Below are 26,502 nucleotides of genomic sequence, written 5' to 3'. Positions count from 1 at the left end.
GCAGATAAGGTGTGTGTACTGTCTTTAAATACATCAGGAGGACAAAATGCAAGGAAAGGAAAAGAACTATTTACATTGAAAGATAATACTGGCACAAAACCAAATGGTTGTAATATCACTAAAAATAAATTTAGTAGTGAAAACTAAGAGGAGATTTATTATTACTGTGATGAGATCCTAGAACAACCGTTGCAATAAGCAGTTGGGACAAAGGCACATCTTGTTCATAAAATGTAAAAAAGATTTTATAGCTCAGACAACTTTGTCTGAGGAAAATTGGACACAGTGACCCAGGCGGTTCTCTTGAGCATACTGTTGAAATTTGGAGACTTTCCAAGAGACACTGAAAGTATGTACCCGGCAATTGAATTTAATTGTCTACAGTAAAAAAAGTGGATGTATTGGAGGAAAAAAACCCACTTCTTCATGTCCTTCTGATATTCTGAAATATCAAATTGGAAGATGCTGCTTATGTATTTACATGTGTATATATGTATCATTGTGTATGTCTAAGAGTGAACATGCAAATTAGGATGCAAATAATAAGTTTCTGAGCCATGGGGAGTTTTCCAGCATTAAGTATTTGCAGGTAAGGTTCTAAAGAAAGTAAAAAAACTGGTAGAAGTCACTGGCCAGACTCCTGGTGCAAGAGTTTTCTGAACCACCTTTGGTGGGATTAGCCCTTGCGTTAGGTGCGTTTGCTTCTTTATCTGTTGTATTTATCTGATGTTTAGAAACTCTGGAGCAGCTGAAAGAGGAAGGCTTGTAATTGCTTCACTTTATTTTTCTCTGTGTGAAAAGAAGGAACTGGAATGGGCAAGACCTGTTGCCCTAAAAACACAGGGGCATAATGACTAGAGGCAGTAGAGTAGGCTAGTTAACTAGCTGAATTTATATGGTTTTAATAAATATGTTTTGCTCTCTTCCTAATTTTTCCAAGTTCCTGGCACATTCAAGGTAATCTGATGCAAGTAATTAAAGCTAGCTATTCTAATATATTATGTACTTATATTTGAATTGCAATTTAATTCTAAATACAGTAATCAATTACACTATATAGGGAGGAAAATACTGCAATCCCTCCCCTTCCCCCCTTTTTTTTAATAAAAAAAATTCAAAGTATAGAAGAGCCAAAAGAGTATATTTCGCTTAAGTTTGTTTGTTTTTTTTTTTTTTTTTTAAGCTATTTCTAATGGTTCAGTTAAAATCTTTATCTCAGAGCTGTAATCAGCTGGGGAACTTGAACTTAAGAGTCACCTTGTTTCTGTGGACCCAGGAAAGAGACCTTTTCTATCTAACTAGCTTTTTGGCCTCTTCTCACTTACTGTCTTATCTGTGTAGCTCTGCCAATCACCTGCTCAAGGCTTCTTATATGGTACACTTCCTTGTTACATCTGTAGACATAAGAATGCCCTCTGAAAGCATAGTGCGCTCATTTCTAATCTGATTGACATACTGTGATGGGTGTTTTCATTAAATCTTTTTACCAAGATTTGTGAATAGGTATATTGATTGAATTGACATTTTAGTGACCATACCAATCAAAGATACTAGCCTTTTCTTGAGAAGATGACTTACATAGAAATAAATACAAGAGAAGAATAAGCTGATAACTTAATCAGTGGCTTAAATTGGTTGTTGGGTTGGTTTTTTTTGGTGGGTTGGGTTGGTTGGTTTGTTTGTTTTTCAATCTACCCTGACAATACAAAGTGGGAACACTAATTAAATATGAAGATCAGAGTAGAGAACTTAAAAGTATATGCTCAATGCACTTACAGTACTGCACACAACTACAAAAATTTTACATTTCTTTCCTTTATCAAAGCTTTTGGCTCCAAGAGAAAACTGCCATAAAATATTAAATAATATTTTGGAGTGTTTAAAAATACGTTTTTATTTATAATACTTGCCTTAGCATAGTTAAATCTTTACAATAATACAGTAACATGACTCATGGACTTGACTGCATTACTTTGTTTAAAACAGAGTCCAGCCTGGGCGTGTGTGTGTGTGTTCATGATGAAAAAAAAAATCAGCAATCTTCCTTGTATTTTAAATGTAGTTGTCAAGTTTTCTTTCTTAATCACATGAGGGAGTAAAAAAGTGTCCATATTTGTATGTTTATATTTCATGAAATGATTCTTAAGTCCTTCCTGTTTTCTGATAACAGTTTTGAACCAGCTGCCTCTTCCATCACCTTTACCTGCTACAACAACAAAAAGCCTGCTTTTCAACGGACGGATAGCTGAAGAGGTGAACTGCCTTCTGGCTTGCAGGGATGAAAATCTGGTTTCACAGCTCGTCCACAGTCTCAATCAGGTGTCAACAGATCACATGTATGTATTTTGAACTTCAGCTATATCAGATCACCATCCTTATTCCTTGAAATCAAAATTAACTGGATTGAGAAGGAAATCTGTGAGAATCTGAATATTAGAACGTGCAGGGTTTGTATTAGGCTTGCTTAGCAGATGACTGCTATGCATGAGTCAAATGTTTCAGTCAGTAAGAACATTAATAATTGTCTGGCAGCCCTTATGTATAACTGTGAGGGTTATTTTATAGATCTGCTTCTTATTCTATTTTTGCTAATTAGGGGTGCAGACTTCATAGTGCTGATTGTGCAGTACTCATTTGTGTTCCACTTAAGTTAATAATGCGTGTAGACAAATGTTATACTCAGTATTACACAAAAATTTTTGAGACTCCCATGTAAGACCCAGGTCAATTCTGATTAGGTATTGAACTTAAATACTTTAAGAATTGAATGAGCAAGTATGCTAACGTATACTCTTTTTGTTAATTTTTTTTTTATTTTTCTCTGTTGTCCTTTGAATTGTCTTATGTTGACAACCCCATTTTTTTCCTACATGTTCCAATTAATTGTTTTGATCAAATGGTAGCTTTTAAAAGTCCTCAAAGCAAACAATAAGTGAAAGCAAGGATGCATTAATAGAAAATCCATTACCCTTTTTTATCGTTCAGAGGGAATCCTGTGATGTCAAAGATATGCCGATTTCTGTTTTGCAGATAAAAGATTCTCAAAGCATTGGGCTGCAACCTAAATGTCATACATGCATGCATATCTTATTTTCACTCCTACAATAGTACACTCTTGATGTTATACCAAAATGTTCTTTTATGGAGAAGATCATGATATAAAAGTGGGCAAAAAAACCTTCTTGTAATAGTCTGAAACTGACAGCTGTGTATATGTAAGAGCTTGGTAACAGAAAAGAATTTTGAAGACTAGTAGGAATACCTCTTCTGCTATTCCTTAAAGAAGAGAGGGGAAAAAAAACTACAGAGGCAGGGAACAGTGCTTTGCAGACTTGTTTTTTCCTATATTTTAACAGTAAATTGTCTTTTTTCATTTTGATTTTGGTTTTTTGTTTTTCTTCCTTTTTTTTTTTTACTTGACTCATAGTTTCTTATAATTTGAAAATGCATTTGCCTCTTTATTTGCTTACTTCCACAATTCCAGAGAGTTGAAAGATAACCTTGGCAGTGATGATCCAGAGGGAGATATACCAGTCTTGCTGCAGGCTATCCTGGCAAGGAATCCTAATGTTTTCAGGGAGAAAAGCATGCAAAACAGATACGGGGTACAAAGCGGTAAGGATTTTTGATTATTTATTGATTGCATTTTATGTAGTTCTGTAAGTTTAGTGGACTGATACTAACAACAAATATATATGGAGCACAACGGTGATATTTATGACTTACATAGCTTTATATCACTATCAAATACAAGGTATCTTGACATCTTCTAAGAACGATTGTATTAGAATAAGCTTGGAAATAAACTCTACTGAGTGTTTTTGTAAAAAAAAAAATGTTTAATTTCACTACAAAGTTTAATCTCTAGGATAAGTGGCTGGATTTTATTTTAAAATGATTTTATTTGAATTCCTTTGTGGCTAGGTTCATGTATTTGTCTTAGTAAATAATTAAAGTTGGAAAAACATGCCTTGATCTTACTGAAAATCTGTATTATAGTGTATCATTGCAGTGGTAGTTCTTAATAGTTCTGAGTAGTGAGATATACTGCTGATAACAAAGATGAAGAAGGAGAGAGACCAAGCAAAGGATTAATTGGACAGTTTCTAGTTGTAGATCTGGAGACTTGTGCCTGAAGAATGTTCTTTAAATATCAAACTATGAAATGAGTAGGGGGATTTCCAGAGTTTCCGCAGTGTGGTGATAAAGCTTTGCTAGCACTATAGAGATACAGATAGAAGTTACTGGAGTCCACAGGGGATAGGAACTGTAGTGTGGGGGAAGAATAATAAAATGAGATTATTAGGTTCATTCACCTAACCTCGTAAGTAAAAGGACATAAAATATTTGAAAAGAACTTGCTAAGGACGGAACATGCAATGCTCCTTGAAAGAAGGCGGAAATTTCCTGTAATGAAAACATGAAAGGCAGTGCTAAGTATTTTTAAGTTCATTGCTACATATTTCCTGAAATGTAATCTCTGAAAACAGTCTCCAGATCCTGCGTTTAGTAGTAACTGTGGCAGAGTATGATTTTTTCCAGTTGTGGGAAGAGTTGTTATTGTCTTGCCAGTTTGCAGAGTGGTCCAGGAAAAAACATATGCTTGAATTAGAGTTTTCCACCACTTTTGTAGAGTAAAATAATTTTTTGTCAGTGCAAAAGGGAGACATCATTTTTTAAATTGTCTGTTCCAGTAGAGGCTTTTGAAAGAAAGGAGACAAAGCTAGTTAATTTCTTTTAAATATTTGACAGTTCTGTGCTTCACAAGGAGAAACACTTTTGCAGCTTAATTCAATAGGTTAAGAATAATCCTTAATGAAATAAAAGCACCTCTATCTGTAGTAAATGTACTTTGGCCTATGCTTGAAGGAAGGTATTAGTACAAAATAAAACATAATTAAACATGAAACTTAAAAGAATAGTTGATGTTATGTTACTAAAAGTTAACAAAGTAGTTTCAGAGAATGAGAAGAGATCAGACTTTAAATGTCTTTTAAAAGCTGTAGATAAAGTATTTTGAGAGGAAGAAGTCCCTGGACTTGGAAAAGGTAGGTGAAGTATGACTTTCTTTTCAATGGGAAAAGGCCTCACTCTTACCTGGATTTAGGTGGATCTTTAAGCTCAATGCTGGCATGTTGTGATAGCCTTATTAGCTGTTACTATGTCCTATTCAGATGTCCAAGGCCAAAGGAGGCTATACTGATGTGTTGGGACAGCAAAGGCTGTGTTTTCTTCAGCTTTCTGAACAGATACTGTAACCTCTGTAGAGTCGTGATTTCTAGAACAATCGAGAGTTTGGTAGAGATCTTATGTAATGTGTTTTGCCAGGTAGAAGAATAAAACTTAGACTCTTTTCTAGTCTAATTTTCAAATTCATCTCTTCTGTTCTCCTTACTGTTTTCCTTCTGAATATTGTCCTTCTGGCTTGTCTTGAGTCCAGCATGTGGTGAAGTCAGCGCTGGGTACTCTGAGCCAGTATTTGTAATACCCACCATTAAGAAGGAACGAAGGCAGTGGGAACCCCTGTCTGTTTACTCAGCCTGGGATGGGTCTGTGCACCGTGATCCCTTGAATGTCAGTTCCAGCATTAGTATGGACAGAGTGAACTCAAATCCAATTCTCCGAGCCTTCAGTCCTGATGCAAGAACAGGAAGATGACCTGGCTAAAGAATTACATTAAACATGGAATAAAATTCTTGGTTCAGTACATTTTGTCAGGAAACAAAGGCATCCTTAGAAAGCTAAACACTATGTTTTGAATTCTTGTGAATTCTGCATAAGCAGAATTCTGTGCTGAGTTTTTTCCCCAAGTTCATATTGATCTGTAGTTCAACACTAAGGTTAGAGTAAGAATTGTTTTTAGTTATGATGAACAAATAGTGCAAGAAGGATGTATTATGTGGACACTTCTTTCGCCTTGTGTCCTGAGTGAGCACCCCACCTTCCCCCCCCCGCACCGTTGCTGGCATATTTTGTTTCAGGTAATGTAGCAGCAATATTCCCTCTCTTTTGATAAGAGTCCAGTTGTCAAAACAGTCTTTATACAGGTTAGATTTTTAGATTAGATTTTTAGTTAGTTTTTTCAGACTGTTTTCTATTATCAAGTTGACTGAACAGACTGTCACATCACCATGTGTTGTCAGGCCTTAACTTTGTACAAGGGCAAAATGTTAATTTTACTTTCGCCTTTTTTTATTGGATGACATAGAAAGTTCTGGGTGCCATCTTACAGCTATATCTGTCTTGCATCTTATAGTGTATCAGTGAAGTGGATTTCTTTATAATTATTTATTTAAAATTATTAATTAATTAAAGTTTTTGTAATATTTTTTCTCTTTTCCCTCTCAACACTTTACCTTTGTCTTTCAGCAGATATGTGTTGGAAGATGAGCTAAAATAGTATATTGCAATAGGTTAATACTCATAGCATTGCTTAGGGTTCAGAAAGAACTTCATTTTCACTTTAAGCTATTTATCAGAATTTGTGAATTTTGGGGATTAAAATCTTATGCATCTTTCCATAAACATCAATTACTTGGATATTTTTTTTCATTTATACAAGAATTCAAGTGCACATGTGCTGGTAAAAGGGGAAGACTTTGCAGATGTATATTTTCAATAAGAGTGTATATTTAACTGAAAAGGCATCTGTTGGTGAGCAGTACTAGCTTAAGCATGCATGATATTGTAATACAGTTTAATCATGCAAGACTTTCTGTGACCTTGAGCTGTGTTTTTCCATAGTGCTTTCTTTGGCATTTAGTAGGAATGCGAAATTGGATTTATGCATATCACTTCTTTCCAAGTAAAAACTTTATAGTCAAGACTGGGAGTACGTGTTAAGGAAACTAACTGTAGTGATGTTATTACTAGGAAGATGTTTTCTGAAACCTGAACATTACCAATGTTCAAAATTAAGGTTGGATATAAAAGAAATCCTTAAAAAATATTTAAGGTATAGAAATGCACAGTGGAGCTGTAAATCTGCTGCTTAGTGATATGACAACAATGTAAAAAATGTACAAGAAGATATCTTAATACTAATGGCCACAGTCTGATTTCAACTTCTTTTTAAACTAAATGTTTGGGGCTTATTTTTACTTCTTTCTAAATACATCATTATCATACATACTTGTTATCTGTCAGGAAACTTTGGAGACACTTTTTTGTTGATGGTGATTGGTTGTTGGGTTTTGTTTTGTTTTTGTTTGTTTTTTTCTTATAAGTTACCTAGATTGTGCCTCCCACTTCCCGTCCTCTATCCCCAATGGAGATGAAGTGAGAGCTGTTCCTCATAGAATAAATTTTAAGGTTTTTTTTAAATAACATTAAAAATGGATTCATTTGTGTATTTTTTGTCATTCCTTTAAACCAAAAACTGTGGTTAAAAACATGTTTTAAATTTGGGGAGGAGAAAATAAACAGATATATTTTTAAAGTATTTTAAAACTGCAGTCTGTACGTTAAGCATAAAATGAAACTCCGTCTGTATAATTCATGCTCGTACAGGAGCATTCTGTCAGCTTTCTGTACATGAGTCTTAAGGGTTAGTACTTTGATTAAAAAATATTGTACCGAGCTGCATTGAGAGTGGCAGTATGTGGTGGGCAGGCAGAGGGCACGCTGCCCCGCGCTGCCTCCAACACAAAACCCCTGGAGATTCCTCCTCACTTGCCTCTGTGCAAGGCAACCAGTGTCCATTTAAACAAATTTTGCAGGAGTTAGAGAGTCCCCTTCTGTTATTCGGGACAATGAAGTGTCCTCTGTATTGAAGTATGGAGGTCTCTGATTATTTTTTTTTTCAGCACAACATGGGACTTTCACTCCTGCTCTGGGCTAGCTTTCGTATGCTAATATACTTGGAATGCAGCACTTCACACCTACCGGAAGGTAGGAACCGGCTGCATTCCTGGGGGATTATCACATCTCTTCTCTGCTAAGGAGAGGGGAAGAGAAGAGGGTGACAGGGAGGATTTCTGAAACTTAGTTTTGCTTGTGTGAATATTGCAGTAATTGAAATTGGTGGCAACAACTGAAGGATTGACAGCTCTCAAACTCTCTGGAACAGGGACTTCTGTCAACCTTCTGTCTAACCTTTGGTTTGAAACATTTGTACTACTCGTGTGCTTTTATCCACAGTTGTGGAGCATTTTCTGAGGCTTTCCAAGCTGAAGTGTGCACGTGAATTCTGACACTGTTTTAGCGGCAAGATGTTAAATTCTGTCATTAAAATAACTTAAAATCAATTTAAGTTTTCGTGTTTCTGCATCACTTCAACTTCCAGTGTCATGCTGTTGTTAGGGAATTCTTTATACCTGTATCAGTATAAAAGAGGGAAAAAAAGAGTCTTTTAAATTTTCCCTAATAATGATGTGAGGTAGAGCAGAATAGAATAGAATTTTCATTTGGAAGAGATCTGCAACCATCGTTTAGTCCAACTACCTGACCACTTAAGGGCTGATTGAAAGTTCAAGTAAATATTAAGGGCATTGTCCAAATACCTCTTAAATTAGTTAGTTTCAAGCACATTGGTATTTGTGGCTTGCCAGCTAGTACAACTTTTGAATTTCCAAAGCATGACTGTGAGCATCTACAGGCTGGGGGACCCTATATTTGGGATACTGGTTCTGCTTTGCAATTGAAATATTTCAGCGGCTTCTTTTATAACATTCTTTATAAGCATAGTGGAGGTGGAATAGAAAGCTTTTGTCCCTAACGCAACTAAGGCATTATGGGAAGGGTGAGAATATCTTGCAGCACTCAGTCTGAGGTGAATGTTTGCTGTACTTGCTCTAAAAATGGGAGATAAGCTTTCTGTGTTCTTTTGACTTGTGAAGTTTCTGAATCTTTTGCTCATTGACAGAATGAGTATTGTACACACCAGCCTGCAGTGTGGAATATATGTCCTGTTATAAAATGTTTCTCTTTATTAGTAGGTTTTGGCTTGGGAAGCTCTAAGGAACAGAGGAAGGAACTGCTGTTAATATTTATAACTGAATTAACGCTGCTTTAGGGAACACTTTTTTTATGTTATGATGTAATGTGGACAGCTTCCATGGAATCAATCATTTCTAATGTTTTCTAACAGTTGTGGTTAGATGTTGATGTACATAAAGTTTATAATCTCTTTGTATATAATAATTTCTGAAATGGGAGACTTCACTGATTAAAAAAGAAATGTGTGTAAAGTAATGCTGCTATCTTCTTTTTAATAGGGATGATGATGTCACAGTTTAATATTTCTCAGAATTCCATGCGTGGTAGTCCTGCATCTTCCAATTATCAACAAACCACTATCTCACATAGCCCTTCCAGGTAATGCTTTCTTTTAAATGGGGTGGGAGGGGAGCAAACTGCAAATTCTTCCTACAGCGCAGGCAATTCTTATTGCAAGTATAAGACTGGAAGGTGATCAGTGTCAAGGCAAATTTGCATTTGTCTGACAGCAGGGTGAGTTTCTTTAGCTGGCAAAGAAACATGTTTCTCTCAGTGAGTTAATCCTTGTATTGTAAGGATTAGACATGATTCTCTGCTCTCTCTCCCTCCCGTAATTTTGGCCAACTTTCCTGCTTAAGGAGTCCCCCTGCCTTCTGCCACTCCTCCGGCTGTTTTCTGCCTGTGACAGAGGCTTAGACTGGTGGAAGGAGGATAGCAGAGAAGAGGCTAGTGTGTTCCAGCATGTATAACAGTACTGTTGTGACAGGAGGATGGGAAAGAAGGCTTACAAAAGCATGGAGTACTGTTGCAACAGTCACACAAAAAACCACTCAGAGGAGGATAGGCCCAGTAGTTTGGCCAGTCTTCCAGCAGCTTCCTCATCAACTTTCTGGTTCTTTTTCAAACTTTGAATGTCGGCAAGTAGCATGTACCTATAATCCAGGCCTTTATTAATATAATAAAGTACTCTGGACTAGAGGAAAGAGTTCTACATGTAGTTTCAACCCAGTTACTAGGCTTTAACAGATTTCGGTTTTAGTTATTAGGTATCATTATTAAAATAAACTCATTTCACATTTCGCTTGAAGTTGCTGTAATTGTTTTGGCAAATTAAATGCTCTGTATCTGTACAAAAAACAGTACACTTTTTAACTTTTATATCTAAAAGGAATATTGAAGAAGGTTTTTTAAATTGTAATATTTGTTGTAATATTCACAAAGTCTTCTTGAAATCCTTGCAAAATCCTTGTGTTAAATACTTTCCTATTTCTTTCTATAGAAGTTTACCTTCATAGAGTTGCTATCTACAACTCGGGGTTGTGAAAGCGTGTAATGTACTTTCTGAAGTATTTATTTGGTTTATTTTCATTTTGAAAAGCTCATATAGGAATGTAAGTTATAATGTACTTATATTATTGTCACAAGCCTATATTATTTTTATGGTTTCCTATCTGTAGGATCAGTCTAAGATAAAGCCAGTGAAAAAAATTAAGTTGTATTCAGTGGACTTGGGTCAGGTACTACCTAACTGCCTATCACACTCCTGTATCTTGGCAGAATAGTTCTGTTAGATTAAGATCTTTGAAATCTTACTGAAAAAATCATATTTAGAGTAGATGGCTCCTTATTAATCCTAGTGACACAGTTTTTCATTAAAATTTAGCTGTCACTTTCATTCAACCTTCTAGGGCTAACTTTTGGAAATTGCAGATCTTGTTTCAGTACATATTTGTGTCATTGTTTCCTTTCCCTAGGGGGAGGTCTTATGAATGCTTTTTATTCTGTTCTTTACTTCTACTAATGCAGTACTTAAGTTGTGACTCTTAAGTAATAGTTGAAGTTGGTAAGGTATCAATAGCTTAAAATACTGCTTTTGAGGGAGATTCTTGATTGTGCTGGAATTTTGTATCTTAAAGAAGTTGTGATGTTCTGAATGTATAGTGTTCCAAAAGAAATAATAAATTTGTCTAAATTTGCTTTTCCAACTTCTAAAAACTTTTTTTTAATTTTATTTTCAGCCGGTTTGTGCCACCACAGACAAGCTCTGGTAACAGATTTTTGGCACAACAGAACAGTCCAGTGCCTAGTCCATATGCTCCTCAAAGCCCTGCAGGATACATGCCATATTCACATCCTCCAAGTTATACACCACATCCTCAGATGCAGCAAGGTAAATCTGTGATGTTTGTTTTATTCTCCTGTCTCGTGTCAGCTTTACCTTCATGCGCATGTTTCATGGCTTTCTAATCTCTTTGAAGGAGTCACATGCTTAATGCAAATCTTTGAGTTGGAAGGTATGTTTAAGCTTTGCTTTCTTGACTGTACAGAGTGGTAGCATATACTTTATTTAAAAAAAAATAAAAGGGAAGAAGAAAAGGTAAAACACATGCTCATGTTGCATAGCTCACCTGTGTACACCAGTTTTGCATAGTTGTCATGTATACATGACAATAGAAAAAAATCAAAACAAACCAAAACCATATTTGTTAGCTGTAGCCATCATTTATCTGTACTAACAAAACCCTTGTTTTTGCCAATGTAACGGAAGTTTTGCTGCCAGCTTATTTAGCCTTACCAAACCTTTGTAGTGTCGACTAGATTAATTCTAAGTTGGCTAGAATTACGCTCAAGGTATGCAGTAACTGGCAAAGATGACCTTCAGAATGAATGGATTTCTTTGTTCTTCCCCTTTCTAAAAACAATCTTGAACAACATGAACACTGTTAAAGTAACTAGGCATTTTTTTGATGGTAAGTAGAATTGTCATTGGATTCTTTTAAACCATTTATTCTTAAAGTTTAGCATTATGCTTAAAATATATATATAGCTGTTCTGTATGTAACGTTGTATGTCTCAGGAATACCTTGGAAATTACTAAAGATTGTGAATACAAATTATGTAGAAGAACACAAGGTTTTCTATAGCCAGTAAGAATATGATACTGACTGAATTAGGGTAGATGTGGAGGGAAGCTTGGCTAATCCATACATGGAATTTAGGTTTTAAACCCTCTTGAAAATTAAAATCTTGGATACCTAATTTTATTCAAGGTATTTGTGGCAAAAGGATTCAATCAAAAAGTTGGATTCTTGTTCAGATTCTGGACTGTTGCGTCCAACTCATCAATTTCTACTATTATGGTGTTTTCTCTGAAACTTTTTAAGATTTAACGAGTGTGTGAATATATCTGTATAATTACTTATATTTTTCGTATTTCAGCTTCAGTATCCAGTCCCATTGTCACAGCTGGGATGAGGAATCTCCATGAAAATAAAGTTTCAAGTCAGTTGTCTGGAAACTCAGCTAATCATCATGCTGATAATTCTAGACATGGCTCAAATGAAGACTACCTACAGATGGTGCACAGGCTAAGTAGTGATGTATGTTACCTAAATCAGTCTATTATGATAAGTCAGTGTATTATGATAAAGCAAATATTTACTGTGATAAAGCAAGTATGTGTTTAGCTGCCTTAGAAGTCAGATATTTTACCATGGTGTTGATGTATAAAGTCACTGAAAATATATTTCAGTTTCAGATGCATACACTCAAACATGCAATTTTGATGTGTAAGATTTATTCTTTTTCTAGATCTCTCTTTCCTTTGGAACCGTTTATAACATTCATTCTGATGAAATTAGGAAAAGCAAAAAATCTTCACATAATCTCATATGTGAGTTTATTTTAAAAAAATGATAGAGTGTCTCTACAAGTACTGTAGCAATACATTGATGCAAACAGTACTAGATTCTAAACAGGTGTATAGTTAGCTTGTCTCACTGAAGATCCCCGTAACTGTCAATTAGATTTGACATATTTCAATAACCTATTGGGTAATATAGTAATGTTATCAAAGGCAAGAATTCCTATGGACATTTTTTCTTACTAGTCTATTATGTGCTTTTATGGCCTGGATTCTTTGTAAGAAGTTTTCCCTTAATGACTTTATTTCATGCAGGAGAAATTCCTTCTGAAATCTTGAATATAAAAGGGAAAAAACCCAAACCTTTCTCCCACATTTTTTTGAACTAGTGGTTTTCTTCTTAGTGAGCATCTCATCCTGTGGATGAAGCTTGTTGTCATTCTTCTTTACAAGTTTGGCACACAGTCTGTTTAACAGCTCTTAAGGAGAAAGCACTTAAGTTTAAATTTTATTTTTTCATCAAAACTTGGTTTGCAAGCAAGCCTTTTTTTTTTTTTTTTTGTGTGTGTGTGTGTGTGTGTGTGTGTGTGTGTGATTGTGTGTGTTTTACTTAGTTTACAGAAACTGTGAGCAACCTGGTATTCCTAAACTAGCTTGTGGAAGCAAAAAAGTGCTGTATTCAACAAGTGTACTATTAACACCAGGCTCCCTAGATCCCTTGCCAGGATTAATACAGTAAAACTCCAAGAGAGTTATTAGTTTTATTAGTCATCTTTTCTTTTTTTTTTTTTTAATGCAAGAATTATGCAGATTAAAAATACTCGCTAACAAGTAGCATCATAAACAAGAGAGTGTTGTAATGAAGGAGTCTGTTATAATACACAATCATCAGATGTTTTTCTCAGTCTCTGCTTCAGCAATGCAAATTCTTCCAAGTAGGAAGCTGTTCTTGGCATTAAATGTACATATATCCCCCAACTATGTTATCTGTACACTATCAAAAGAATCTTGGTTTTGTTAGGACAGGATTTAGGAAAACTTTAATATTAGGATAATTTATTTAATAATTTTTAAAGAGGAAGTTTTTAAAAATACTCATCCCTAATTTTGTGATTCAAGCAATGCAACCACATCCTAGTTTGTGAAAACTTAGAAATGGAGCAGACTATGAAAACGTAAAGCATACCCTCATTGGTTGGTTTAATTGGAGAAATACTAGATGTAAAAAGCAGTAAATGTTGTAAACCTGCACTTTTTATCCCTTTGTGTATTTTTTTAAGTGGAGCATATGTCTATATTTATTTTATTTGTAACTATACCTTTAAAAGTGATTTTTGTAGCTATCATGCAGAAAACAGTTTGAAGAATTTGGATTAAAGTTTTGCATCTATGTATGATGCAAAAGCTTAATCGTAATGTTCCAGCCTTTGTAGAAGCAGTGTGATCTTAAGCGAAGATAGGTATGAATAAGTACTATTATTTCTTAGGTTTAGGATTTTATTGCTTTAAAAAAAATGTGAATAGTTACAGGATATATTGTGTATTTGCAATTTATGATTCTACAAAATCAGCAAATCCACCCTTGAAAGTTTGCTACACATACAGTCAATTTAAGGATGTTTTTTTGGTAGACTTCAGAGCATTTCTAGAATATAAGTTTGTGCTTACATATCACCATTTGGTGAAGCTCTGAACTAGGAAACTAAATGAGCACTTCTGAAAATTTGTCAGCCATGGTAGGAATGGCATATGTACCTGAGAGGTCATCTACCTAGTTAGTCTGTTTAGTTAACTTAATAAAAGTTACCTTTCCCAGTGTCCTTGGCAATCATGAGTAGAGGACCTCTCCTGTCCTAATAAAACTTATATGCTAAAAAGTTACTTAACTTTTTTTTCCAATATTTTGGGGATTTTTTTTGAGATCTGTTACAGGTCAAAGATAAGTAAGGTTTGAAAACAATCAGTTCCATAATTCCAGTGTAATAGGTAAATGAGTAACTCATCAGGAAATTAATTCAGTTTGACTTACAATAACAATGTATAAGTTTAAGACACAGTTGTTTTTATAGTGTTGAATCTGAATATTAGATTTCTTTGCAGACAAGGCAACAACTCTTTTTGCAGACACTTGTAAAAATAAGTGTAATTAGTAGCACAGCCTGAGTTTTAGATTCATTGTGCTGTGGGAGGGGAAAAAATATCTGATAGAATTGTTTTCTAAGTGCCCATGGATGGTGGAATTGATGAAATCTGGTTTCTTACGGATTTATATTCTTTAACATATAAGCACCCCTAAGCAGTGTCAACTATGTCTTCACAAGGTATAACGTGCACTGTCTAGTCTGTGGCTATGTGTGTGGAAATTGGCTGTTTGGACATTGCAAGAGGGAGTGTGTACTTGCTAATCTATGCAGGCTTCTGTCTCCTTGAAATGCCAATTTAGCTTTCTGACTTGCTGCCGGCTGCTGATTTTTTTTCCATGCATAATTACAGATGAGCTTTCCAACATTCTATTAATTGGGTTGAAGTTGGTCAAAAGGATAAAAGGTATTTATCAGACAGATAATTCAGGTTTGGGGAAAAAAAAAAGTTATATGAAAGAACTGCATGTATTCAGGTACCTCAACAGGAGCCACGTTAGAGTATTAGCTACTGAAATAACCAATTTAATTAGGAAACAGATTAAGTAGCCTTAGAACTTCTTTGGAGACTGCCGTTGTACATCTTTACTCTTTAAAAAACGGACTTTTTGCAATTTGTTTATAATTATAGAAGTTGTCTCTTCATAGATAAAGGGGTTGTTAGTTTGTTCTTTCCCAAAACATTCCTGTAGATGTTGTATAAAAAACACTATTAAAAATGGAAAATACTGTTCTATAGAAGTTTAAATCTAGTTAGGGCATTGAGTGATGGGTATACTCGTGACCAGCAGAGGGCTCCATGAAAGCAATAAAAGACCCGTGTAGAACATTAAATGGAAATTTAAATAGTGAGTTTAATATTTAATTTTAAGATAGTGTAGGGGTAAAAAGGACACATTTACATTCTTAAAGACAGACCATGGACATGATTAGATAGATTGTAATTAGCATTATATTATGAATACATTTGTCAGAAATTATGAATTCCATTGAAACAAGGGGTTCTGAGCAAAACTGAGAAGATAGTAGAACTTGTTTGCTGTATTGGAGAAGTGCTTCATATTGCCATTAAGGTGTTTCCTATCTAACTGTCGAGACAGGCAAATAACAAGCTAAAGTAATTCCAGTTGTGTTTTACATGAGACTCTCTTGACTGCTGCAACGGAAGTGCTAGAGATTTTGTTCAGTCCTGATGTGTGTGTGCTGGAGGGTATAAGTACAGTGTTAATTTGTTTAGCTGTAAAAGTAAGATGGCATTCTAGATAAGCTTTAAGGGTAGGTTAAGTGAAAAAATGGTGACTTTGTTTTAAAAATCTACATTTTATTCTCAGTTTCTTTCAGCTGATACTGTTTAGAGGTCATATATCTGCTTTTCAGCTCTTTACTTTAAGTCCTTGTAACAAAAAACTCCTAAATGGAATCTTAGCGTAAACCAAAACTGCTTATTTAGCTGGAAGACATGTACATAGATATATTTTTGCGTACATGTTCTGGTTATAGATTCTTCGTAGGACTGATTGTGTTTTGGAATATTGCCTATATTGTAGTCTAACAGCAGTCTAAATTACACAGATTTATATGTAAATAAATCTTTTTCTAATATTTCTTGTATGCATTTTTGTCTAATCCATTTTATCAATATATATACTAATTTCAGTCTTTATTAAGTGTTCATGTTCATAATGTTAACGTTTTATCATTGTCACTTTAGGATGGCGATCCTTCAATAAGGAATGCTGCATCTTTTTCCTTGAGGTCACCACAGTCAGTCTGCTCTCCAGCTGGAAGTGATGGAACCCTTAAAGGTAGTCTAGCAGTCATGTATATCAATGGTTTTTTTCCCAGTCTTAAAGAACAGATTTAAAAGAGGTATTTAGTTATTCGTCCTGACTTCTGTATTCAAGTAGAACTATAGAGTATGTCATTAAGTTTCGGATACAAAATTATTTTGAGCCCTGATCCGGAAGAAATTTCTGAAGGTCCAAAAACTGACTAATCATCCTTCAAAACAAAGCTGAAATTCATGGAGGACAGAAGGATTTAAAATCCTTTCCAATATGAGGATTAAATTCTTTATAATGTTGCTCTACATAAGGAATGGTTTAAAGGCAGCATTATGAGTATTGAACTCTTAACCAGCTCAAAAGTGTTTTAACATTCAATCTTAATGTTTTAATGTCTTAATTGCAGTCATGAAATTTTAAGAACGTGAAATTAAATGTAGTTCAAGGAACTCAGTACATTTAGCCTAAATGAAACCTCAAAACCTTAACTGTGGAGAAGGAATAGGGTGAACTGTCACACAGTTGAGAGGGAAAAGAAAAAAAAAAATCTGCTCAAAATAATTCTTCATGCTAAAATCTGGAATACATACTGCTATTTTTAATATTATCCCTAAGAAGCAATGACTGAGATAAATGAGACTTAGCAAGGTAGGGGTTTGGGCATATTCTTGCTATTTTTTTTTTTTTTTTCAGGGCTTATATATTTACATGGCAATAGTAGAAAGATGCAACAGTCCTTTCTTCTCTTTAGCCCCAAAACAAAATTAAGTCTTTCTGGATGGTCAGTTAGATGGAGAGGAAGAGCAGGAGATTCTGCCTTGTGCAGCCTGGAGAAGAGATGTCTTCAATGGGGGTGGACCTTAGAACAGCCTTCTCATACCTGTAAGGAGATTATCAGGATAACTTGAGTCAGGATTTTCAGTGTTGTGGAGGAAGGATGAAATACAATGGACTTAAATTGAAATGGGAGGTTCTAACTAGATCTAAGGAAAAACTTTTTTACTGTCAGGACAGTTGAGCATTGAGAAAGGAGGCCCAGAGAATCTGTGCATTTTCTACCCTTGGAGGTTTTCAAGCAAGATCCGGCTGGGTAGAGTCCTGCATAATGTGGCCTTGCTCACCCTGTTTTGAGCATGAGAATGGATTAAAATCCTCCTGAGGTCCCTTCTTAACTGAATTATCCTATGATCCTGTGAGTGCTAAATGATCTCTGTGGTTCATCCTCTGTAGGCATATACTGTGTTAAACAGTGGTAGAAAAAATGTGGCTTAAGAGGCAAGTGAGAAGTGTGTGTATAGCATGCCAGCAACATCAGTATTTCAGGAGGTCTAGTGCTAAAGCAATTGTTGTAAGACTTGTGTAAGTGGTGAAGACTAAATGTGGTTGTTTTTCTCTGTCAAGCTTATCAGTTTAACAATGTTGTGAATCTAAGCTGCTTCTGCTCAGATACATGTTTACCACTCAGCCAGAAGAATATTTGAGTTTGTTTTTGGTTAAAGACGCTGCTGTTTCAATTGGCTGTCTCAGAACTCCGTTTTGAAGGCATACCTTTTCAGATTATTCCTGAAAACAATCTTATTGTATAGTTCAGATTGTAATATTTCAGCATTAGAGAGGCTGAAAAGGTGCAACAGGAGCTTTTTGATTTATTTACCTGTATGTTAGCTTTACTTTTCCCAGTGATGAAGTACACAACTTCTACACTACTGTTGCTAATGGTGCTACCATTTTGCCTTCTTAAAGAGACTAATGAACCCTGATTGAGAGAACCAGTTCTTGATGATGCAAGCATCTTGACAGACATTTACTTCCTCTAATCTCGTTTTTTAGAAGTGTGTGGAAAAGGTGTGGATAATTACAGTGTTATTTAGAACACAACATCCCTGAGAGGGAGTTTTTCGCCTATGATTCGGAGTGAAAAGTGTGCTGATAAATTCTCCGGTGATGAACAAACAGCAGTTATCTTTGCTGGGCTTTTTGTTGCTATTCTTATTAGCCTTTGAAAGTTGGGTTGACAGGTTGCAAACTTTGATAAAGGAAAATTAGCAAAACACTTAATTGTTTGACAGGACAAAAAGAATGGCATTAGACATCGTCAGTCCAGAGAGGGATCTTAGGAAGGACGTTATAGTATCTAAACTTTCTTAAATAACATAGAAGCTTGAGGCAATTACCGAAGGTACAGGTCCAGACTTTGTTTCTGTACTTTTGACATGGAAATAGCAAGGACTTCTGGAGACTTGGAGAATGTGATTGCACAGTCTTGAATTACTTTAAGACTGAACAGAACTGTCTGATTCACAGAATCTGAATGAGGAAGAAGTTTTGTTAGCAATGCAGGCAAATATTTGAGAGTTGTATTTGTTATTTTGGTTCATTATTCACTTACTCAGTGGAGCAAAATGTCTCTGTTACAGAAATCTTTGCTTCACTGCTGCTACAGTAAAGGTACCAGAGCAGCTGAAATTTTATCCAGGTCTTTATCCTTACTTTTTTAGGTAAATTATATATTTTTAGCTATGCAAACAGAATAATGGCTCTGCTTTCATGCTGTCATCTGTTACCACATCTACTTTCTTAAAAAATTCATTTCTATGAATTCATCTATGAAGAGTTAACATGGAATATTTTACTTTTGTTGCTCTCATAAAATATTCTGTGAGTTCCATTACCCAGGATCGATTACTCATCAAAGTCTTTTATCCATTTGTTCTGCTTTCCCACTGCTCTGGAACCTCAGAAAAGGTGTTTGTTTTTTGTTTTTTGGTGTTTTTTTTTGTAAGACAACTTCTAAAGATCTGTATGAAGGAAGGCCTTCCACAATGTTTTTAGTCCATTTCTTTCCAAAGAGAAGAGTTCATATCATTTACAGTCTTGTTCCCATGCAGTCTCCTAAACTCCTGGGAAAACATCTGTGAGGACTAGCAACAACACTTATGAAACTGTATAATTTTACACTCTTTTCCAGAAATAAGTTGTATTCCATCCAGAAATTTTTAACAGGTATTTTATCATTTTCTAAATAATTTTGAAAGATTACTTTTATTTTCTTAGGGATTTACAAGACTTCTCCTGAGAGATTCCTCTGCACTTGGTCTCTGATTGTATAGTGGGTGGCAAGAGCAATTAGGAATCCTCAAATCTGTGGTACAGACTTGAGTGCTCTCAAAGGTACTTGTTAGGGAAAATTATCATCTCACACTCTCTCCTTGAAAAGAAAAGTAAAAGAAATTTATTCAAAGAGTTTTTTCTGACAGGGCCAAAATAAATATTCATTCTTGTTTCTTTCTTCGAGTCTTAATTTTTCTATGCAAAGATGCTTCTGAATACAGCAGTTCTAAGCTGGAACAGCCAAGTTCAGGAGTTTTTCATGAAACATTTGAAGATCTGGAGAAAGTGGTGGGACTGTTCCCTGAAAACTTTTGAAAGAGTATGTGGAAAGTGAATACAATCTGTCCCTAAAAGCCTCCCAAATGTATATTCTTATTTGTCTGTCTCATATGCTATATTCCTTTAAGTTTTAATTTTAAATTAAGTTGTGCTCTTTGAAAACAAATGTCAACAATTCCTGTTAATCAAAATAAGTAATAATTTCTTTATATCTAGTACAAAACTTCGGAAGATTTCCAGAGGAATATTCTTTGATTTTATACAGAAAGTATGCTAAGGTCCAGATATGGTACTCAGTTCTCTTTAATCCAAAGACCTACTTCTTTATGGAATAAAATTATTTTGATTTATGATACTTATTCTTAACAAGTTCACTTTGGAATACTACCTCTTTAGTATTATTTCAATCCTTACATAGCAATTGTTCGTATAGTATGTACTCGAAGTACACACTATACATATGAGTACCTATGTATGTACTCATACAGGCTTTGTATTATAGTCTGGGCAGTCCTCTACCATTCTTTTGAAGGGCCTGTTTTTCCCTTTTTGAGTCTGCTGAAGGCACAAATTCTCAAGATAATTATTACTAGTTCTGAGATTAGTTTAGCCAGAGTTCCAGGGTGAATTTGATCCCATTTTCATGAAAAGATTTCATTTATGGGAAAGTGGTACACAGGGTCATATTGAATTAAAAATTTAGACCCTTCCATTTACACATTGCAACTGTACTCTCTTAAAATCTTTTCATAGTAGTGTATTCCTCAGGTTCTGTCATCACCAGGTTCTTAGCTTTGCCACCAGATAAACATCAATATGAATGCAATATGGATGCTCTGGTTCTTTTCTCCTTCTCCAGCTTCTCCCTTCTCCAGCTTCTCCCTTTAGGAACTTACTTACAGTATAATTACTCAGATGCGAAGTCTAATAACCCATATGTAGCACATACGCATTCCTTAAAGCCTCTCTTTCCGAAGACTTCCCAGTAAAAAGTCTGGAGTCCTGTGTCCAGGTTTGTACAACAGCTTGGTAGCCACTTAAATAATGTTTCTGGAGTCTCAGGGATCACTTTACTGTGGATTTAAAAAAGTGTAGCACTTGAATGTTCCTGAAATTTCTCTAAAATATGCTATGAAAAAAGTATTAGACATTAGTCTTCACTTGTTCAATAGCAGTTTTTTACATCTTTTGTGCATAGGGATATGTCTGGCAAAAGAGGATGTAGGATGGGTGAAATACTTTCTGTCAACATCTGGCAACCTTTACCTGCAAGGGAGTTAAAGGAATAACCCTTTGAGTGACCCTTTGGAAGTTGTTGTTGTGCAAGTGGAAAGCTAATAATTCTTTAAAATTCTGTAAACTATGTGAATCCTAAGTTCCCGATAACCTTAATAGTTGTTTTTTAACCATATGGATTACAACAAATAATGCAATCAGTGGTGTGACTTTGGTGAATCAGCTCTGAAAGGCAAGTGGTCTTTTCTCTGAAGAGGCTCAGAGATGATCAGAGAAAGTATCATGAATGCTTAAATAAGATGTGTGTACTGTGGTGTGTTTAGAAAGTGTGTGAACAAAAACTGTAAGATGGAGATGTCAGTGATGTGTGCAGTCTCCTGGAGAAAAGGAGCTACGCAAGTTACTGATGCACAATCAGCAAGTGAAGCCATTCCAGGGGTAAATAATCAAGAAGTGTTTTTGAAACTTTACACTTTTTAAAAGGCTACATCACTGTCAATGCAATGCATTTTATAGTTGCTTGCATTATAAAGGATTTGATAAGAATCAGTCAAGAGTCACGGAAAAAAGGTGTTTACAAATTGCCACAGCAGATGATAAAACTTCAATGCTCAGTGCCATCTACCACTAGGAATCAGTAGGAAAACTAATTAATATAGAGAACCAGTCCCAGGATTATCACGGGTGGTCAGGATGAGTGTTACTGAAAGACTATGGAGGTATTGTTGATGGGTGTATTTGTTCTCTGTAAGGGCCATATTTCCCATGGATGTTACCTGCTTCTCAGCTACAGTCGGTGTTACCTGGTTGACCCATCAGTATTTGCTGATCAGTAATGATACAATGACCTTTCCAAATCAGTGGAGAATATCTTTTTATCTCACAAGTTTTACATACTCCTGCCATATAAAAGAGATTGCACAAAGTTCTTTTACTGACACTCTGGAAGATCAACTACAGAAAGTCAGATACTTTTTTTCCTGAATTACCACACAGCCCTAGACTTAGACTCAAAAGCTGTCTATATAGTCTCTGTTCTAGAAGAATATTCTGAATTTCGGTTCATTCCCAAAGATCATTTCCGAACATCATTGTATGATTTACTACATTCACAGCATTTTATAGAACAAACCTCTCAACCTTGGAATCTTGACTGGTTCAGCAAGCAGATCATGCCTGTCTATGTATTTTTTCCACACAAGCATTTCTTCTTTTATCAACAAGTCTTGTAAGAGCTTTGTTCTCACACATATAATGGCTCAAACCTTCTCCGTAGGAAACATTCCAGACAGACTTCAACAGTAATAGGCACAACTTTCTCTGTATAATGGGTGATGTTTTGCCTGAAGTCTAAGCATCCAACAGAATGTGTACTTGTTTGATGTGTGATACTGTTCAGACTGCTGGTGTCTGTGGTAGTGAAACTGTTCCAGAATACGTCATCTTTTTCAATTTCTTTTCATGTCAATACATAGAGATTGTACCTTCCAAGCCTCCTTATTGCCAGAGGCTTAACCATCATTAGACATCTCAGAAATATGTGAAGTTATTGCCAGAACATGTACTCTTAAAATGTGGCTTATAGGCCTTACTATCAACACCTTTCAGGAATTTCCTTCAGGAGGAAGATACTTCCAAATACCTATTTGTAGTGCTGCCTAGGAGAGGGAAAACTTCACTTTTGTTTCATCATTTACTGGATTCTAAGTATGTTCAATGGAATGCACTGAAATCCTTCTGACCTCCTCAAGTCTACTCCATGCTAAAAAGAACCACCTTATCTGTTGCTGCAGTGTTATTTTTCAGCACGACAAACACCAAATTAATACCAAATCAGAACAATCTTGTCATATTTACTCAAAAGTTTAGGACAATGGAAAATCAAATATGTGTCCTCTGTTTGAAGTGTAACTCTGAAAAATAAGCAAATATTCCATTATTGCAACTTCGTAAGTATTCATTTAAGAGATAATTCAAGAATAAAATGTCAGTAAGATCTTTTTGAAAAGTTTTAAGCTGCCTCTAATATTTGTAGAAATAAAAACGCAGCTTGTATTTCTTGAGTGGTAGTCACTACCAGCATAAAAGAAATTGGTATCTAATGATTTCTGCTATACATTACATTAAGACAATCCTGTAAATTACTAAGAGAGACAGTAATTGTTGGGGAGGAGCATCACAAGAGTAGGAATTTGTGGTGAAAGGCAAGTGAGAAAGCTTCATGGAGCGTAGCCAGGACTTCAGTACTGGTGGTTGAGTGTGGTATCTAATTTGAGGAGGGGACGTGGAGTAGTGGAAAGATCAGGATTAGTCAAAACAGGGCTTCCCAACATTGTGGATGTTATAGGCAGATTATGGAGTTGTTGCTGATGGTCGAGAAGGGATAAGATAAACCCATTTCATACCCTGCTCTCTACATACAGAAGTTATAGGAATTCTCACAGAATGTACTAGGGACAGAAAGTATAAGCTAGCAGTCTGTCCAAAGAAGTCATCAGTAAAGGCACACCTTTCATATGAATTGAAGCTTTGCTAGAGGTATTCATCCTTTTTTTTCATCTGCAGGTCAGTACATTGCTTAATGATTCTTATTATTTCTTAAGATATCTGGTAGAAACTTAAGCTGCAGAATAAAGCTGCTTTCTTGTTTCGTGGTGTTTCTTGAATGAAGCACGTGGGGACCTGTATTCCAGTTAGTTTTTGATTGTTGTTAGAAGTACTGACCTACGATGACCTGAACCAGAATGACTAATAATAATCTCAGTCACTGCTTTCTGAAGATCAGTTTTGCCCAATGGATCAATGGCGTCTGATAAATGTTTGCTTTAACAAGAGGAGGCTGGCCCTATTGTTCCAGCCAATGGGCTCTTTTTTTTTTTGTTTTCTCTCCACACCAGTATTCCTTTTTAAGCCAACAATTATAGCTCAAAATTGTAATTGGGACAGGTTGAAAAGCTTCTCTGTTTTTCAGAGCTATTTTCTGGGCTAACAGTTATGAGGAGCTGGTTTAGTTTGAGGAACAAAAAATTTAGATGCAATTAATTGGACAATATTTTTAATTAAAAATACCCTCTTTTAAAAATTTCTCTAGATACACTCAAAGCCTAGAATGAGTGCATGTAGAAGTGAAAATTTGTACATTTAAAAAAAGAGGGGGAGATAAGGCAGGGAATGGTAGAAAAATGCCTTAAGACAATTAAGTGTTTTCTAGATAGTCATGAGTTGAGGGGAGGTTGGAATGAGTTTACCTAAAATAAACTGTTAAAATAATAAAAAAAAAAAAGTTGAAAATGAACTGTCAGAATCAAAGTTAAGGAGTTTGTGTATGTTTTGATTTTTATTTTTAACGAAAATGTATGACTGAAATGGCTAATGCCTGTACGCTGATCATTATGTCTTCATCACTGGACCTCGTTAAGAATCTTTTTGATCTTTTCTTTTTCTGTAGTCAGCTTGCTTTCATTGACCATTTTCTAACAGTTGATATTCTGAACCTGTAGGCACTATTTTTATTTATTCTTTTTTGGTGGTGGGTTTTTTTTGTTCCATCTTCTCTGAAATGATCCCTTCTCTACCTGCAGTGGACTGCTGAAATTCCTAGAAAATACACTGCAGCTATCTGCGTTGCATCTTGATCTAGGAATGATGTGCTTCCTACCAATCTTATTTAGAACTTTTGTGAACACGGATATATGTAGAAATACACATTAAAATAATGCAGGTTATATTTAGTGTGTTTTTATATAAACATGAAACAACATAACTGTTCAGTTTTTCTGAATTATTATTCTAGGATCAAGACAACCTTTAATCCAACAATCTCAGCCTCCACCTTATTCATCACCTAGAGATGTTCCCCCAGACATATTGTTAGATTCTCCAGAAAGAAAGCAAAAGAAACAAAAGAAAATGAAGTTAGGCAAGGATGAAAAAGACCAGACTGAAAAAGCTGCAATGTATGATATCATTAGTTCTCCTTCCAAGGACTCCACTAAGCTTACATTAAGACTCTCTCGTGTAAGATCTTCGGATATGGACCAGCAGGATGATATGCTTTCTGGTTTGGAAAACAGCAGTGTGTCAGAGGGTGATATTCCTTTTAATGTGCAGTACCCAGGACAGACTTCTAAAACACCCGTTACTCCACAGGATGTTAACCGCCCATTAAACGCTGCTCAGTGTTTGCCGCAGCATGAACATACAGCTTTCCTTCAGGCACAACAAGTGCCTGTTTTACAACAGAACACTTCAGTTGCTGCAAAACAACCTCAAACTCCTGTGGTACAGACACAGCAACAGGTTTCGCAACAAGGAACTATAACGTCATATGATGAAGTAGAATTGGATGCATTGGCTGAAATTGAGCGGATAGAACGTGAATCAGCTATTGAAAGGGAGCGATTTTCAAAAGAAGTGCAAGATAAAGGTAAAAGGATTGTGTGTGTGTATACACTATACATATTATATAAATATATATACGTGCATATATATAAACCTTCTTGTCATTGTCACATAGTTCAATTCTGTTTACTCAGTGTAGGTTCTTCTGCGACATTCATCTCCATTCCCCTCCAACAATGAACTGTAATCTCATATATGCATATTTTTAATATCTGGTATTCTTTATTTGGGGGTCTTAGTGGATGGAAAGTAAAGTTCTTATGTTCCAAAATTTTTTTAAGCTATTCTTATTTTGAACCATGAGACTGAATGAAGTACAATTGATGTTTATAGTTTCTAAAATCCCAGCAGTACCATAAGTCAAAATTTGTAATAAGTTTTGGTAGTTGAATTATTAATTAACTACCCATGTTGCATAACTTAAGAAAATACAGGAAAACTCTTATATCCCATTTCTATTCATATCCCCATTGGAACCTAATGTGAAAGAGGTGTTAGATTAAAATCACATCTATTCTTTTAAAGGCAGTATTAATGATTGGGTAATATATACTACTATGTTGTCTTCAATGTTTGTTCAACCGTTCGTTATTATGTAGGCATTACAAGCTTTAGAGAACTACCATATATCCATACGGTCTCCAGCACAGAAGCAGAGGAGCCTCTGAAATGTTTTCTCTTCGCTTCAGTAGCTGTACTGGTTGTCTTAACTGATTTCATTGAACCTCTCCTCTTTGGTTTGGGGTTTTCTGGGGTTTTTTTTGTTGTTTGTTGTTTTGGTTTTTTTTTCTGTTGTTAACTGGTTTGAAGGTCTTAGGCTTCAGAAATCTCAAAAGTAGATGCAGTGCCCACATGTAAATCTTGAAGATAGCATGTATTTTATAAAGTAGATAGTGGGGTAGATTAACATAAGTATTTTTCAGACACTTCCTCTGCACTATGTTTGACTTCCAAGAAAAAAATCTTCTGT

The 26,502-nt window shown here is 35.4% G+C and overlaps 1 protein-coding gene across 1 annotated transcript in view; it reads left to right on the top strand.

The window, feature by feature from the left end:
* NIPBL (Nipped-B homolog (Drosophila)) overlaps positions 1-26,502 on the top strand; it is a 101,508-nt gene that overhangs the window by 736 nt on the left and 74,270 nt on the right. Inside the window, 7 exon segments of the mRNA XM_009894678.1 lie at positions 2,171-2,336; positions 3,485-3,615; positions 9,216-9,315; positions 10,956-11,107; positions 12,157-12,317; positions 16,433-16,526; positions 24,925-25,557. Of these exon segments, the coding sequence (XP_009892980.1) occupies positions 2,171-2,336; positions 3,485-3,615; positions 9,216-9,315; positions 10,956-11,107; positions 12,157-12,317; positions 16,433-16,526; positions 24,925-25,557 (1,437 nt within the window).

The sequence above is a fragment of the Charadrius vociferus genome, unplaced genomic scaffold, assembly GCF_000708025.1.
Source record: "Charadrius vociferus isolate BGI_N301 unplaced genomic scaffold, ASM70802v2 scaffold450, whole genome shotgun sequence".
NCBI classification, from domain to species: Eukaryota; Metazoa; Chordata; class Aves; order Charadriiformes; family Charadriidae; genus Charadrius; species Charadrius vociferus.
The sequence above is the reverse complement of the archived record's forward strand: the minus strand, read 5'-3'. Positions and strand labels throughout refer to the sequence as shown.